The sequence below is a fragment of the Morus notabilis genome, unplaced genomic scaffold, assembly GCF_000414095.1.
Source record: "Morus notabilis unplaced genomic scaffold, ASM41409v2 Scaffold634, whole genome shotgun sequence".
NCBI classification, from domain to species: domain Eukaryota; kingdom Viridiplantae; phylum Streptophyta; class Magnoliopsida; order Rosales; family Moraceae; genus Morus; species Morus notabilis.
The window spans coordinates 263,584-280,335 of record NW_010359282.1 but is presented as its reverse complement, the minus strand read 5'-3'; the positions used below and the strand labels follow the sequence as shown (position 1 = coordinate 280,335).

Genomic DNA, 16,752 nt, shown 5'->3' with positions numbered 1-16,752 from the left:
TTAATGTTATGTATACTATGTTAGATCATACTGCATACACTTAAGCAGTGCACATGAAGTATATGTGTTTGAGTACATTTCATGTTATAATATGCTCTGTTATGTCATATTGCATACACCTTAATAAGTCAAGAGGAACTTATAAGAATAATATCAGTTGAGTGCCGTACCAGCCTCCACAAGGGAGGTAACTCAAGCTCCATAAGGGAGAAAAAGAAAATAACGATAATATCCTCCGACTTAAGGGAGGCATTCAAGTTATAATCACGGTGTCGTAGGGGACCTTGCAAACCCTCACGCTCCGATGATTGCGCGCAAGTGGTACGCGAGCACTCGGGCCCATTAGTAAGAAAGATAAGATAAGATAATAAGACTATGATAAGACATTATAATTAAGCATAATCAGCTCATGCATATTTATTCATGTGTACTCACAGTTATTTTGCGAGATATAGTTCCTACTTGCTGAGCGAAAGCTAAATCAGATATGTTCATGCTGTAGGTAAGAAACCTATCAGCAATTCTTGAAGGGCAATGGTGAGCGGCGGGCGAAAGGGTTCAAGTATGTATGTTTAAAAAGTATACGTACATATGTATGTTAAGAAAACCAAGGTTGTAGCTAACAACCCTAGTTTTGAGTATTTAAGTTTTAGAGCGTTGTAATAGTGCATGCAACAAATAAACGAATTTTAAACATGACGGTTTAAATGATTGATTTTGAAAGGACTTTAGAAGTACTTGAATTTAAGATTTCTCATGAAATTCGTTTTAAGGTCAAATTAGATGGCCTGAATGTATTGGCTAGTTTTAGAAAGGCTTTTAAAGAGTATGTGAAACAAGAGTTCAAATGTCACTCAGTTCGAAAGATATTTTTAGAAGGTTTTATCTTAACTAAAATTAAGAAAAGCTTTAAGTAATTTAGTGATTCATTCTTTTGAAATTATTGTTACGAATTATGAAAGTATTCCTTCTTATATTTAAAAAAAAAATGTTCCGTAAATTTTAAGAAACCCTAGTAAGTACAAGTTAAAGTTTAAGCTACAGTGGCGGCCGCATTTAAGGGTCGTCACAGTAGCTGTAGAATAATTTAGTCATATTTTCACACATGACTTCATAAAATGATATAGGCTTCGTCCATAACTTAATACAGAAACCAAATTTAGTCTAATTACTAATTAGCGAGGGTATAACTCGGTTATTGATGCTTCATTCATAGATAATGGACATCCGGCAGTACTCGTAGATTGATCGAACTTCATTTCCATTGCTGGCATGTCCGACTCCGTTCTATTGTAAAATGCTGGCTTTCCAGGTGCCGGTAGTGTGACTGAGTAACTGTTAAACATAAGGACTATTGTTTTCATGGTTGGTCTATCTTCGGGATCTTCTTGAACACATAGTAAGCCAATATGGATGCATTTAACAACTTCATTCTCTGAATAAGAATCCATCATTCAAGGGAGTTCCTTCCTTCCAAAGCTTCCAAGCCTGCATGTACATAAGTTATTATACGAGAGTAATTCCAAAAGGGCTCGCATTTTTGTACCTGAGCATAAGAATAGAATACTCACATAGCTCAACAGGTCCTCCACGTAGTCTGATTCGTAAAAACTACTGTTCTTTTTGCCACTGATAATTTCTAGGATTAAAACTCCAAAACTATACACATCAGATTTGATGGAGAACTGCCCATGCATTGCATACTCCGGAGACATATAACCACTGCAAATAGTATGTATATTAATATATCAGTTACTGATGTTGGATTTTTGTCTGCCTATGTGACTCCTTGGTCTTTGTCATATTTTAATTTGATGAGAAAAATTAGTTGAACTTACTATGTTCCAACGATTCTACTTGTATTTCCTTGAGTTTGATGAACTTCAAAAATCCTTGCCATACCGAAGTCGGAAATCTTTGAGTTCATATCAGCATCTAACAATATGTTACTAGCTTTAAGATCACGATGTATAATTCTAAGTTGAGTGTCCTCGTGAAGATATAGAGTTCCTCGAGCAATCCCTCCAATTATCTTGTGTCGTCTTGACCAATCCAATTCTCCTTGTTTAATTTTCAGGGTCTGCCACATTTAATAGAAAAAGTTTGAGCTGCTTCAATTTGAAAAGACAATTAGATACATTCCTAAAGAATAAGCATCTAACGGCCGGGATTTTCCAAAATTTATAGGTCACCATATAGAAAATAGTCAAGGCTTTTGTTGGGAACAAATTCATAGACGAGCAACTTCTCTTCTCCTTCCAAACAAAATCCCAATAATCTCACAAGGTTCCTGTGTTGAAGCTTAGCTAGTAGTACAACTTCATTCTTAAATTCTTCTGCTCCTTGCACCGAACTTTTTGATAGCCTCTTCACAGCTATTTGTTTCTCGTCATGAAGTATGCCCTGAGAATGTATTTTAAAATAATTACGGAGAGTTTCTAGTACTACAATTTTCAACATTGGTTATACAAGTGATATGCTACAAATGAGAGACATACCTTGAAAACCTCACCGAATCCTCCCTCACCCAATTTGTTTTCAGCTGAGAACTTGTTTGTGGCTGATTCGATTGTAGCCAAATCAAATTGCAAGGACTCAATTGTTGTAATTTCACCATCTGCATATTCGATCCAAATGTTACTTACAATTTATTGTGTACACACGTGACAAATAAAAGACAATTCAAGTTTTGATGTTAAACTTTAATTTGTCATCTACCATTTTTGTTGTCTACAGAGTTGTACTTTTTTTTTTTCCCTCGCTTCCGTAGGAAACAGAATCCAAATATTAACAGTACTACAATACAAACAGCGATTGGGACAACAATTAATGGCCACAATTGTTCCGGTCGATATTTTACTTTTTCCTGCAACAACAAAAATATCAAATTAGTTATAATCTTGAACGAACAGGTCATCTATCTAAACAAGATAACATGAATTGTGAAGGAAAAAAAAAATAGGGAATCTTTATTATGGAAAAAAAAATGGATGAGCCAATTGAAGACCAGAAAATGACATGAGCACGAAAAAGTCTACGTAAAGGTCTAGAAACACAAGCAGACATTGGCAACAATTTCCTCGATTTTCAAAGCAAGGTAAGAACATGATTCCTAATTTGAAAACTTTAAGCTGAGATTTTTTTTTTTTCCCCCTCCTGGCTGATGTTATACATAGAGAAATACCAGGACACAATTAGAAATTGGAAACGTGCCCCAGTGTTCGCATAGAGAAGAAACATTAACGGCGCCTTTAACAAATTGTAAATGAATGTAATGAAAAAGAATGAAATTGAAAACAAAGTAAAATAATAATACTGTAGACCATTAATCCTCTTTAGTATTTTGTTCGCTAAAAAAAAAAAAAAAAAAAAAATCATTGCTATCATTCCATTTCTATTTCTTTATTATTTTGAAAATCCATGACAAGGGTTTTAAAGTGTGGCTGTGGATAGAGTTGTAAGTTTGGATCGAGCTAAACGGGTCACGGCCTGAGCCCGTCACTGTTGGTCTGAGCTGGGCCCGCCCCGGTCTTAACTTCTAGGCTGGGCTGGGCCGACACTACACCCTAAAATATTTTAGAGCCGGGCCAAGCCGGCCTGAAGTGCTTCTATTTTATTTAATTTTCATTTTTTTTTTTTTGTAAAAGTTAGGGCTAGGCTAGCCCTGCCCGGCCCAACCCTAAAGCTGTCAGACTTTAAGACTGAACTAGACCGATCTTCTTATTTTTAAGACCGAGTCAGCTCGACCCAATATTCTGTTCAAGCTGCAGGCTCGGACTCAGACGGGCCAGTCAGCCCAAACTTTCAGCTTTAGCTTTGGAGTATCAAATCCTACATAGCTTCTCAAAGGAGAAGAAAAAAGGGATCCTTCTTACTACACTGACACGTTGATGGTCTCTTTTTAGTGTTTAGTTATCTATGTAGATGGTATTATAATGAGAAATAACCAAATTACTTTTCTAGTGTTTTGCTGCTTAAAAAAAGAAAACTTTATTACTAGTTATTACAATATCCTTCTATTTAATTAAATCATCATGGAATTATAAGTAAATACAGGATTAAATTAACTTACAAGCTATATAGAGATAAACTAATAGTTATGGACGTTCCATTTCCAAGCAGCAGGCACCAATAATTATCTACTTAAAAATAAAAATAAAAATTATTTTTTCAGTAACAATTATTTATTGTATATTATATAGTTTTTTAAAATTAAAAAAAAAACTATTTTTCTTTTTTAAAAGAAATGGAAAGAAATTACCAGAACGCGTAATGGAACTGGGTGGTGGCGGCGAAGCTGGAGGGGACGCCACTGGGGGCAGCGACGATGTATTTTGGCTGTAAAAAGGGTAGATTTCGTACCTAACATTACAACTGGGAAACAAAACTCTTCCCCCTAACTTCCCATCGCAGTACTCGGGAAGTCTTCCTATGGCTTCCGTTAGACATGTACCACAGTCCTCACCCAACAGGTCCGGCGTGCACTGCACCAGGTTGTACAGAGTCTGGAACCCATTGATGTTTCCATCTCTCGTTGCAAACTTCTTTTCCCCGAGCCCACCTCTGGCAGCCTCCACGGCCGCCTCCTTCATGGTGTTGTTTAGCAGCCGGGAAAACCGGTCTTTATCAGTGACGTTCGCCGTGTTCAAAAGATATATGTGGGGCCTTGTAGCCACTTGGCCGAAGAAAGAGGTGTTGTAGTAGCGCAGCAGGCACTCATCATACCATAACATGGCCAATTCCTCCGTAGGAAACCGTATGACGACGTCTTTGACAGTGAACTTAACGCAGTCTCGGCAGGCGGTGATGAGTGAGTTTTACTCATTTAGTATGGTTTTACACTTAATATCTAGTTGGTTTTTGATATTATATAGTTTTTTAAAATTAAAAAAAAAACTATTTTTCTTTTTTAAAAGAAATGGAAAGAAATTACCAGAACGCGTAATGGAACTGGGTGGTGGCGGCGAAGCTGGAGGGGACGCCACTGGGGGCAGCGACGATGTATTTTGGCTGTAAAAAGGGTAGATTTCGTACCTAACATTACAACTGGGAAACAAAACTCTTCCCCCTAACTTCCCATCGCAGTACTCGGGAAGTCTTCCTATGGCTTCCGTTAGACATGTACCACAGTCCTCACCCAACAGGTCCGGCGTGCACTGCACCAGGTTGTACAGAGTCTGGAACCCATTGATGTTTCCATCTCTCGTTGCAAACTTCTTTTCCCCGAGCCCACCTCTGGCAGCCTCCACGGCCGCCTCCTTCATGGTGTTGTTTAGCAGCCGGGAAAACCGGTCTTTATCAGTGACGTTCGCCGTGTTCAAAAGATATATGTGGGGCCTTGTAGCCACTTGGCCGAAGAAAGAGGTGTTGTAGTAGCGCAGCAGGCACTCATCATACCATAACATGGCCAATTCCTCCGTAGGAAACCGTATGACGACGTCTTTGACAGTGAACTTAACGCAGTCTCGGCAGGCGGTGATGAGTGAGTTTTACTCATTTAGTATGGTTTTACACTTAATATCTAGTTGGTTTTTGAGGTTTTTGTTAGTTTTTATGTGTGTTTTCGTTCTTTGTTTGAAGGTTAAGTGAAAGTCTATGATTTGAAAGCTTTTGGACAACTTTTGGTAGAAAAATCAGCAAACATAATGCTTAGGCGCCAATTTGTAGCGTTTTGGCGCTAAGTTTTACGGAACCAGGACATTTTGGTAGAATGGATAGCGTTTTGGCGCCCATGACAGCGTTTTGGAGCCTATGATTTTTCACAGCCAACGCCGCAGCGCTAGGAGCTCAGCGCCGCGGTGCTACGACACGAGAAAAGATGCGTTTTGCAAGCCAATCATGAGAAAACTTACCCGTGTTGATCCTAATGCTCCAAAATGTATAAATAGATGATCCTAGGGCAATTAAAGGGGCTATTGGGACTGTAGAGTGACGGCTGACTTTTGAGAGAAGATTCAAGAAGAGAAAGGAGAATTGAGTACGGAGACGCTTCAATTCAACTCCAAACTAGTTCTTTTCTTTCCTTTCCGATGATTAAGACTTTGTTTAGGAATTTATTTTTTTTAGAGATGAACTAATTTCTTTTTCTAGGGCTACGATGTAGCCGGATTATGAATGTTCAAATTCTCATTCTTTTTTATGTAATTGATGTTTAATCCATATATGCTGAGTATTTCAATTTATTCTTAATCTTTGTGAATGTTTGGCCAACTATTACATGATTTTTTATTTGATTTGAGAGTGAGAGGTGATAATTAAATAAGCTCTTAATTGAAATACTATGAGTTATTCATAGGATAGAGATATCTATGATACTTGTGCAGTTCTTTTGAATTTGTCTAACTTAATGATTTTTAACAGGTTTAGAAGTCTGACAGAGATGTAGAGTTTGCTTGTTGGATTAATATTATTGTTGCTTGAGAAAGAATAATAATTGCTTTAGAGAAATTGCTGTCAGTATAAGATTGAATGTTAATATTTTTAAATTATAGGAATTTGAACGTGGTTAATTTTGGTGAAATCAGAAACCCTAGAGTCTTAATCTATTAAATTTTATTCCATTGCTTAGCGTTGTTTGATTTATTTAATTGTTTTAGTTTTACTTTACTTAATTTTATAAACTCTCTTTTCAATTATTTAAATAAAATTAGGGTTAATATAATTTCAGTAATTAGTAAACAATAATTCTCATGGGATAATATTCTTATTCACTATTATATTATTTGATTACAACAGCGTATACTTGCGTTACGATTTTTCACAACAGGCGGTAGCATTGACATCACCGCAGCAGAGGAAGAGGCCGTAGACGACGTTGCCAGTGGAGGCGTTGTGGAATTCGCGGGTGTCGTTGGAAGAGAGGGAAGAGAGAAGGCTGTTGAGATTGGATCGGTAGATGCGGTTTTCGGTGGAATTAAGGGTCGTGTTTGTGAAGAAATTGTAGAGGTAAGTCGGGTCAATGGCTCCAACATTAATTAGGCAGACCGAAAAAAGCAAAGAGAGAAACAGAAAGTTTCTGTTGCAAGCGTTAATGAAAACCATTTTGTTGTTGGTTGGGCAAATCATATGATATTGCTGATAAAAGGAAATGGAGGCCAGTGAGGAAGATGTACGGAAAATGGAGTTGCAAAAGGAACTCATTGACTAGACGATCAAGCCAGATTTTCCTCGTCTGGCGGGCTCCACTGAGAAAGAAACAAACAACAAATAGCTAGGTGGTCTGTCCTAATCAATTTAAGAGGAGGTTGTGGACAAAAATAATTTTAAATGAGTTTCAGAAAGAAAAAAGAAATGGAAGAAGAAAAAGTGGGGGTGGGACAGTGAGAGGACTGGGACAGACGGAGAAAAGTCCAACAAAATGATCCGACGAAATAATATGATATTTGGAATATATTATCCTACAACATATCCTACATTAACATTATTTTTGCTCAATTATGGTCCTGCAATACATTGTTCAACGTCAATTGGAGTCCGATGATAAGAGCACGACGGATCCGCTGGTTGAGACACTGAGGACATGTTAAGTATTTAGGATTGTGTATTCAGTAAATCATATTGCAAAGAAGTTATGCAGAAAATAATAATACAGAAACAATAGAGACACACGAAAATGATGTCGCAGTTCGGTACGCACACCTACTCTACGGGGACACGCCCAGACAATGAAAAATCCACTAAGATTAAAAGATTACAAACACCAATAACGGTCTTACACACTCAATACTCCCTCGTTGATCGTACGTCGTTGTGTTGAGTCTCCTTAGAGGACTTGTTCAGTGGGCACCACCCGACTTTGTAGTATTCCTTTACAGTCAAGTATTGACATTCACCATGCGAATCGTCTGCAAGATTTTCACACTAAGCACACCAATCTGTCTCAAACCTTCATCCCTCAAAATGTCCTCACAGTATGTCACGCCCCGGAGCAGGGGTTGGTGACGTGGAGGCTCGATTAGGGGTTAAACGCAATTGAGAATAAAATATTAAGGAAATTCCCAAACGAGCCCCACTATTGTGTAGAAAATAAATTACAAGATCTATCCACAAGATCTTCAGTATCGTACATACATGAACGTGTAAATAACATTACAGTCATCAACCACAATATAGAAATCTAAATATCAGAGTTTACAGAATTTACAAATTCTTACATTCACACACAGGGAGAATGAACACAATCCTAACCAACTCAGGTGGTAGCAACTCAGCTACTCCGCGCTGCTTCTATAATCGCCTGGGATGGGTTTAACATTTATAAAATAAATAAACGTGAGTGAAAGGCCCAGTAGGATATATTTTGAAATAGCTTTATAAATAAATGAATAAATAAATGGGTAAGCAAGTAAATAAATAAATAAATGAATAATAAGACATTCAGTTCCAACACAATAGCCGGAACCTCACATTCTTTTTCTCAAAGGAAATATAACTGAAAATCTACATATTACAGGCATCAACAAGTAATTTATAGTATGATAAATTACTTACACAACCACATGCACAAGCCTAATCACCCCCGGGCTAGGTTTCGGAAATGCCCCCAAGGATGCACTCTCCACATCCTATCTAGGCCATCAGCCAGTTTACTGGTTCTTTTTGTGAAAAAGAAGAATGGTTCGATGCGACTTTGTATTGATTATTGAGAATTAAATAAAGTCGCAGTAAGGAACAAGTATCCTTTTTCCTCAGATTGATGATTTGTTTGATCAGTTGCAAGGAGCAACGGTGTTTTCAAAGATTGATTTAAGGTCCGACTATCATCAATTAAAGGTGAAGGAATCATATATACCCAAGAGAGCTTTCAGAACACGGCATGGACATTATGAGTTTTTGGTTATGCCATTTGGATTAACCAATGCTCCAGCGGCTTTCATGGATTTGATGAACCGTGTGTTTAAGGATTTTCTTGATAAGTTTGTCATTATTTTTATTGTTGACATACTTGAGAATAGTTTTGAACACTTGAGAATAGTTTTGCAAATTTTGAAGGAGAAGTAACTATTTGTAAAATTCAAGAAGTGTGAGTTTTGATTAGAGAAAGTATCTTTTCTTGGTCATACTATTTCAAAGGATGGAATTTCTATGGATCCTAGCAAAGTCAAAGTTGTTAGTGTTTGGCCTAGACCAAACAATGTCTCTGAAGTTCGTAGTTTCTTAGGCTTGGCAGGCTACTATAGACGGTTTATTGAAGGTTTCTCTAAAATTGCTACTCCTCTAACTACTTTGACGAGGAAGAATGTGAAGTTCACTTGGTTTGATGCATGTGAAAAAAAGTTTTCAGGAATTAAAGAAGCACTTGATCTCTGCTCCGGTGTTAGCTCTTCCATCAGGGACTGATGGTTTTGCTATCTATAGCGATGCTTCAAAGAATGGTTTGGGTTGCATGCTTATGTAAAATGGGAAGGTGATAGCCTTATGCTTCATATCAGTTGAAAAGCTATGAGAAGAATTACCCTACTAACGATTTAGAGCTAGATGTTGTTGTCTATGCTCTCAAGATTTGGCGTCACTATCTTTATGGTTAGCACTGTGAGATATATTCTAACTACAAGAGTTTGAAGTATTTATTCACACAGAAGGAATTGAATATGAGACAGCGAAGATGGTTAGAATTGGTTAAGGATTATGATTGTGTTATTAATTATCATCCTGGCAAGGCTAATATGGTGGTAGATGCTCTTAGTTGGAAGTCAGCTGTTGTTGGTTCAGAATAACAATCTTCATTTGCAGACATAAGTATAACAGAAATTAAAGTGGTTTCTCAAGAAATAAAGTCTAAGCTTTCATCTTTAGTGTTGCAGCCAAGTATCATCGATAAAATTAAGCAAAGTTAAGATTCCGATCCATATTTGGTTCGTATGAAAAAATAAGGTTCAAGCTGGCAAAAAGAATTACTTTCAAGTATCTGATAAGGGTGTGATCTTTTGTGGTAATAGGCTGTGTGCGCCCAAAATTAAAGAATTGAAGAAGGAGATTTTAGATGAGGCTCATTCATTTCCTTACTCAGTTCATCCAGGGAGCACAAAAATGTATAAAGATTTGAGACTCCATTTTTGGTGGCCAAAGATGAAGTACGAAGTAGCAAAGTATGTTTAGAAATGTCTCACATGTTAGCAAGTCAAGATAGAACATCAGAGACCTTCAGGGAAGTTGAAACCACCTTTTATCCCATAATGGAAATATGAGCATGTTACCATGAATTTTGTCATAGGATTGCCAAGGACACAGAAGAAGTTTAATGCTATTTGGGTTACTGTAGATCGACTTACAAAGTCTTCTCACTTTCTTCCAATACGGAATACTTTCAGTATGGATTAGTATGCACAGCTTTATATCGAAGAGATTATCAGGCTTCATGGTTCACCTGTGTCCATTATTTCTGATCGTGACCTAAAATTCACTTCAACATTTTAGAAAACTTTGCATTCAGCTATAGGAACGCGCTTGTCTTTCAGCACGGCTTATCATCCTCAAACCGACGGGCAATCAGAAAGAACTATCCAGACTCTAGAGGACATGCTTAGAGCTTCTGTTCTTGATTTTTCAACTTCATGGGATAGAAAGCTACCTTTAGTTGAGTTCTCCTACAATAGTAGTTATCATTCAACTATTAGTATGGCTCCATAAGAGGCGTTGTATGGTAGAAAGTGCAGATCTCTAATTCATTAGAATGAGGTTGGATAAAATATAGTCTTGAGTCCAAAATTTGTTCAGAAAACAGTTGACGCCATTGACAAGATTTGAAAAAGAATGAAAACAGCTCAAAGTCGACAGAAGAGTTATGCCAATAAGTGTAAAAGGGATCTTGAATTTGAAGTTGGTAACAAGGTCTTTCTTAAAGTTGCTCCAATGAAGGGAGTTATGAGATTTGGACAGAACAGAAAGCTCAATCCTAGGTATATAGGGCATTTTGAGATTTTAAAAAGAGTAGGAAAACTTGCTTATGAGTTAGCTCTTCCATCATCATTGTCTAGTATTCATGGTACATTTCATGTTTCTATGCTCTGCAAGTATATAGCTGATCTATCTCATGTTTTGAAGTATGAAGCTTCGGAGTTAAAACCAAATTTGAGATATGAAGAAAAACTAGTTCAAATTCTTGATAGAAGACTTAAGGAATTAAGAAACAAGAGCATTCCTTTGGTAAAGGTTCTTTGGAGAAATCAATTAGTAGAGGAAGCTACTTGGGAAAAAGAGGATGAGATGAAGATCAAGTATCCAAAACTTTTTGGTTAGCCAAATTTCAAGGATGAAATTTGTTAAGGAGGGGATAATTGTAATACCCGAGATTTAATTAAGCCTTAAGCCAAAAATAAATATATTTAGTAAATTAAAATCATGCATCATATTTGCCATTTATCTCAAAGTTATTTGTTGACATTATATTTTATTATTATAGCTATCATATGATTTTATTAAACTTATAGCTTTGCTAATCAAGTTTTCAATTTTAATGTGCAGTGCAACTAACTCGATGTGGAAACTCAATGTGCTAAACTTATGAAGAAAAAAATGATAATTATTATCATTATTTGATATGATATTTTACCTCTATTATGATTGATTTAATGATGAACAATTATTTTATATTTTTATTATATAATTTTATATAAATGTGTTGAGGACATAGTTGCTAGTTTGAGCTTCTGTGAGAGAAGTCTATGTCAGCAAATTGAGTGAATTTTAGGCACCTAATTGAAGAAGACAAATAGAGACTTTAGAGCTGATTTTATGAGGTTAGGACAGCTATTAGAGGCTTAGAAAAACTTAGACACTTGTCCTACTATATGGTCACTTTATTGTTGCTTGGTTTCTATCATGTTTGGACTTCATTTTTTGGTCTATTTAAGCAAAAAACCATAGAACTCCGATCATAACATTTTCTTCTATCTTCTCACTCCTTTTCTCACCCAAAACTCATAATCAAACCTAGGTTTTCATGAGAGAATGAGATAAAAACTCAACCAGCCCATTTCAACTCGTTTTTCAACCAAGAACCAAAAATAACCACCAACGTTTTGAGCTTCTATTCACTTGGGAACAAGTTTTCTTTGAGGTAACTTCTTTCTTTGTAGAAACTAAGATTTCAGAGATTAAGATGTTGAAATCCTACTTGAGATTCAGATTTTTGATGTGGCTTATCATGCATGTTGGTTGTAGACACTTAAAAATGAGTTTCTTGAGGTTTTGGTTTAAATATTAGCTTCTGGGTGAAATTAATGATTTTAGCTTGATATTATTGATGATCATTTGAAGATAAACTCATATTAGGATGGCGATTCATGTATTTGAGAGTGGTCTTTGAATATTAAGATCTGCATGCTAGGTATTTGATGAAATGTTCAAATATAAGTCTTTTGTACAGCTTATGTAGATTTTATTTTCGTGCTATATATATTTATGAGTTTGACTGATCATATTATTTTCTATTAAATTATACATCTCAAGGTTTACGTGAATTTTTTAATAACTCTAAATGGAATTTTCTATATTTAGTTATGAATTTTATAAGTTCAGCTAAAAAGCTGTCATTTTCCTGACTAGATTATACTTCAATCCGGATTTCAGGTTGTTTTTGGTTAGTTTAAAAATCTGAAACCTATCATTTAGTAGCTCTAAAAAGAGGGTTTTGAGTCTACTTTTGTTTGCCACTCGTCTTATAATATTTTGAGTTTTGATGAATTTGTTATGAATATTTTCGTAGCAATGCATAGTTATGTATTTTGTTAAGTGATGATATGAATGTGATTTTTGAAAGCTATGATTTTTAAAGGTTAATTAGCACATTGAAGGCTCCCCACAACCAGCTAGTTTGTGCTTGTAAAGTGGTGATCGAAATTCAAGTAAGTAGAATTAAAGCATTTTCAAAACTGCATCACAAGACCTATTTGACGAAATAACTTGTTCAGAAATGTGATTATGTAAGTTTATTCTCTTATGAAATTCTTATATGATTATGTTCAAAGAGTATTCATGATTGATTAATTTGACAGATATTATGAAATTTGCATATTATGTTTTTATGTTTTAAGAGATTTTATGGTATGGTATATGGATGAGTAGCTGGGTAAGCATGGATGCGAAGGACCGGTGCCCCAAATTAGAGTAACTGTCTCTTTGAGACAACTAGAGAAAAATGCTAGTGGGAAGTCTCTTTTTGATCATAAGAGAAAGAGATTCTAAAAACCCCGCTTAGTGTTTAAGAGAAGAGAATTGGCCAAAATTAGAGAAGGTCCTATATCATAAGAGAAAAAGAGGCTTACTTAGAACCGAAGTTCTGTATCATACCTAAATTAAGAATAAATATGAAAGTTTATGAACAATGTTTAACAAAGAGATTTCAGCCACAGAGATTTTAGATACTTTATTTGAAATCTACTTACTGAGTTTTTGCTTATTAGTTTTACCTTGTGATGCAGATGATGTTGTTACCGATGAGTAAAAAAATGATTTTCAAGGTTGACTGAGTACTCCAAGTCTTACATTTGGCAACTTGCTTACATGTACTTCCAAACAATAGATGAGCCCAAAATGTCTAATGCTTAAGATTTGTGGTTGTAATCATTTTGTGTATTGACTCATTTTGTTCAAAAACTTTTACAAAAATTTTGTGATAAAATCAACTACAAGTTTCCACATCTTAAAAATGACATTGTTTTAAGTATAGAAATATGTTTTAAGTAGCAACACCTCACTAAATTCGGCCTTAAACCAGTTTAATGTTGGGGCATTACAAGTATCTTTTCATCTCCTTCCAAGCGAAATCCCAAAAGACTCACAAGATTTATGTGTTGAAGCTTGGCTACCAATACAACCTCATTCTTAAATTCGGTTGCACCTTGTCCAGAGCTTTTGGATAACCTCTTGACAGCTATTTCTCGTCCGTCTTGAAGCTTTCCCTGATCAAAATATATAGCTTATAAAATCACTTCATTTCTCTTTAGGCTTGACATACACTTGCATGTAAAAGGGAACGACATTTGCCCATGTACGTACCTTGTATACTTTACCAAATCCACCTTCTCCTAACACGTTATCATCAGAAAACTTGCTTGTGGCGGTTTCCATAGTTTTAAAATCGAACTGCAAGGACTCTACCGTTATATCATTCGCAGCTGCAACTCAAACACAAATAATAAAAAAAAAAAATTATTGCTAAAAAATCACGAACCTGTAGAACGTATAATTAGAATGATAAAATAACCACGTATGATTCCATATATAACAAACTAGATTAAGAAGTTCTCTTCACCATTGTCTTGCTCAATGTGAGCATTGTGCTTCTTTCTGGCTCTTATGCGAAAGTAGTAACCTGTGGCAACTAGCAATGCAGTGACAAGAACGGGACTACACTGGCAACAATAATGATCACCGACGATACTCTTTTCTTTCCTGCTTACAGTTTAGCTAGAATTAACATATAACATGACATCGTTCTCGTAAAGAGCAAGATAAAAATCTCTCTCAGATAAACAAATGCATAAAAGAAAGAAACGAAAGCACATGACAAGATGATGGGCAACTAGATCAAAATGTACATCCAAACGTCAATTCAAACTACAATTTAAACCATACAATTTGAATTTTTTGGTTCAAATAAAAAAGTTCAAATCAACAAATTTGATTCGAACCAACGAACCAAATGAGAGCTTAGATTTTAGCTCATTAAATTCAACCGTTCAAACCATTTTTAAATAGTAAAAAGACGCTAACTCACTGCTTTTTACCCCAACTAATACAAATTTCAATTTTATTCACGTTCAGATTAAAATTCTAATTGCACATTTAAACGCTAATTCAAACTTCAATTTAAACGACACAATTCAAATTTTTCTATTCAAATAAAAAATTCAAATAAAGAAAATTTGAATTAGTGAACCAAATGGAGGCACAGTTGTGTGAATTATGTAAGGGGAGAATATAGTAAATAGCATATTTTAAAATTATTTGAAATATATAACAGTTTATATGGTAAATGAATCATTCATCATGTAAATGGTTTATTTACCCATTTACGGCTAATCTTTACCACATAAATTATTTTTTTATATGTCGTAAATAAATCATTTACACGGTAAATGATTCTTTTTTCGGCAACAATTATTTATTGTATATTATATAGTTTTTTAAAATAAAATAAAAAAAACCTATTTTTCCTTTTTAAAAGAAATGGAAAGAAATTACCGGAACGCGTAATGGAACTGGGTTGTGGCGGCGAAGCTGGAGGGGACGCCGCTGGGGGTGGCGACGATGTATTTTGGCTGTAAAAAGGGTAGACCTCGTACCTAATATTACAACTGGGAAACAGAACTCTTCCCCCTAACCTCCCATCGCAGCAATTGGGAAGACTTCCTATGGCTTCCGTTAGACATGTACCACAGTCCTCACCAGACAGGTCCGGCGTGCACTGCGCGAGGTTGTACAGCGTCTGGAACCCATTGACGTTTTCATCTCTGGTTGCGAACTTCTTTTCCCGCCTCTTGCTGCCTCCACAGCCGCCTCCTTCATGGTGTTGTTCAGCAGCAGGGTGAACCGGTCTTTATCAGTGACGTTCGCCGCGTTCAAAAGATAAACGTAGGGCCTTGTAGCCACGGTGCCCAAGAAGGAGGGGTGGTTGGAATACTGCAGCTGGCACTGGTCGTACCATATCATGGCCTTTCCGTTGACCCCCGGGCAGAGCTCCTCGAGTTCCTTGACGGTGACCCTTATGCAGTCGTGGCAGTCGGTGACGTTGAGGTCTCCACGGCAGAAAAATTTCCCGTAAAGGGCGGCGGAGTGGTCTCCGGCGGCGATGGTTGTAGTTTTCTGGAATTCGTCGGACGCGAAGGCTGAGAGCGAAGCGAAAAGGGTGTTGCGATTGGATAGATAGACGCTGTTTGAGGTGACATTGGTCGTGTTTTCGCAAAAATGTTATGTATACACAGGCTCGTAAGTAATGGCTCCAACGTTAATTAGCCCGATTGATGTAATAAGCAAAGATGGAGTTAACAGAATCGTAGGGGAGGGAGTGTTGATGGAAAACATTTTTCTTTTAAGATTATGGCGTAGGAGCCAAGTAGAAACCAGTTTTCCGACTAAATCGGACGGAGAAAGGACGAACGTCCAAGTTTCCCTGAGTGGGTCACAACCAATACCAAAGAAGCTGAGGAAACTCTCAGAGCAAATTGTATTGATAATCAGGATAATGGTTCTCATCTGAACGACAAAACCTGCCTTATTAAGCTACAAAACAAACGACAAGACTGATAGCAAATAGCAAGGCCAAATGACAGCTAACATAAGCGAATAAAATAAAAGATAGAATAAACAACAAGTAGTATAAGTAAATCTAATAAAGGAAGCGACGATGAGCTGCTGCATCAGATTAGTTGTGAGAAGTTCGGGATTATGATATTCTTGACCCCATAATAAAAGAGAATCCCCCAGGCAGCTGGCGCAGATAGATGACGGTCAATGTAGATCAAGTGCCTGCTGTGAAGTTTCTTGGTCCAGTTATCCAAAAGAAACACTTGCAATGGAATTTTCTGCATAGGACGAAAAGCAGGGCAAGGATGGGACAGTCGGTTAGAAGTGCAAACCTAATTAAAATTCTTGAAATTTATTCACAACGTTATAAATGATGACAGATATGAGAAAAGAAAGTAAATATGGGCCGGGTCCAGCGTTGGCCATGACCTATGGTGGTGACTTTGGCAATTAGAACTGTGGGTTGCACATTGTGTACTCTATTAACAGGTCCTTTTTGTTTTT

The 16,752-nt window shown here is 36.5% G+C and overlaps 2 protein-coding genes and 1 pseudogene across 2 annotated transcripts; 1 reads left to right on the top strand and 2 right to left on the bottom strand.

Annotated features, from left to right (window-relative positions):
• Positions 1–1,175: 1,175 nt before the first annotated feature.
• LOC112090805 lies at positions 1,176–7,041 on the bottom strand (annotated as a pseudogene).
• A 3,711-nt stretch (positions 7,042–10,752) lies between these two features.
• On the top strand, positions 10,753–11,238 carry LOC112090804. Its single transcript, XM_024162941.1, has one exon. The coding sequence runs from the start codon at positions 10,753–10,755 to the stop codon at positions 11,236–11,238; it is 486 nt and encodes a 161-aa protein (XP_024018709.1).
• Positions 11,239–13,677: 2,439 nt separating this feature from the next.
• LOC112090803 (cysteine-rich receptor-like protein kinase 10) lies at positions 13,678–16,532 on the bottom strand. Its single transcript, XM_024162940.1, has 6 exons — positions 16,471–16,532; positions 15,379–15,874; positions 15,187–15,263; positions 14,255–14,394; positions 13,999–14,117; positions 13,678–13,901 (listed from the first exon to the last, which is right to left on the bottom strand). The coding sequence occupies exons 1-6, from the start codon at positions 16,530–16,532 to the stop codon at positions 13,719–13,721; spliced, it is 1,077 nt and encodes a 358-aa protein (XP_024018708.1). The 3' UTR covers positions 13,678–13,718.
• Between the last annotated feature and the right edge of the window lie 220 nt (positions 16,533–16,752).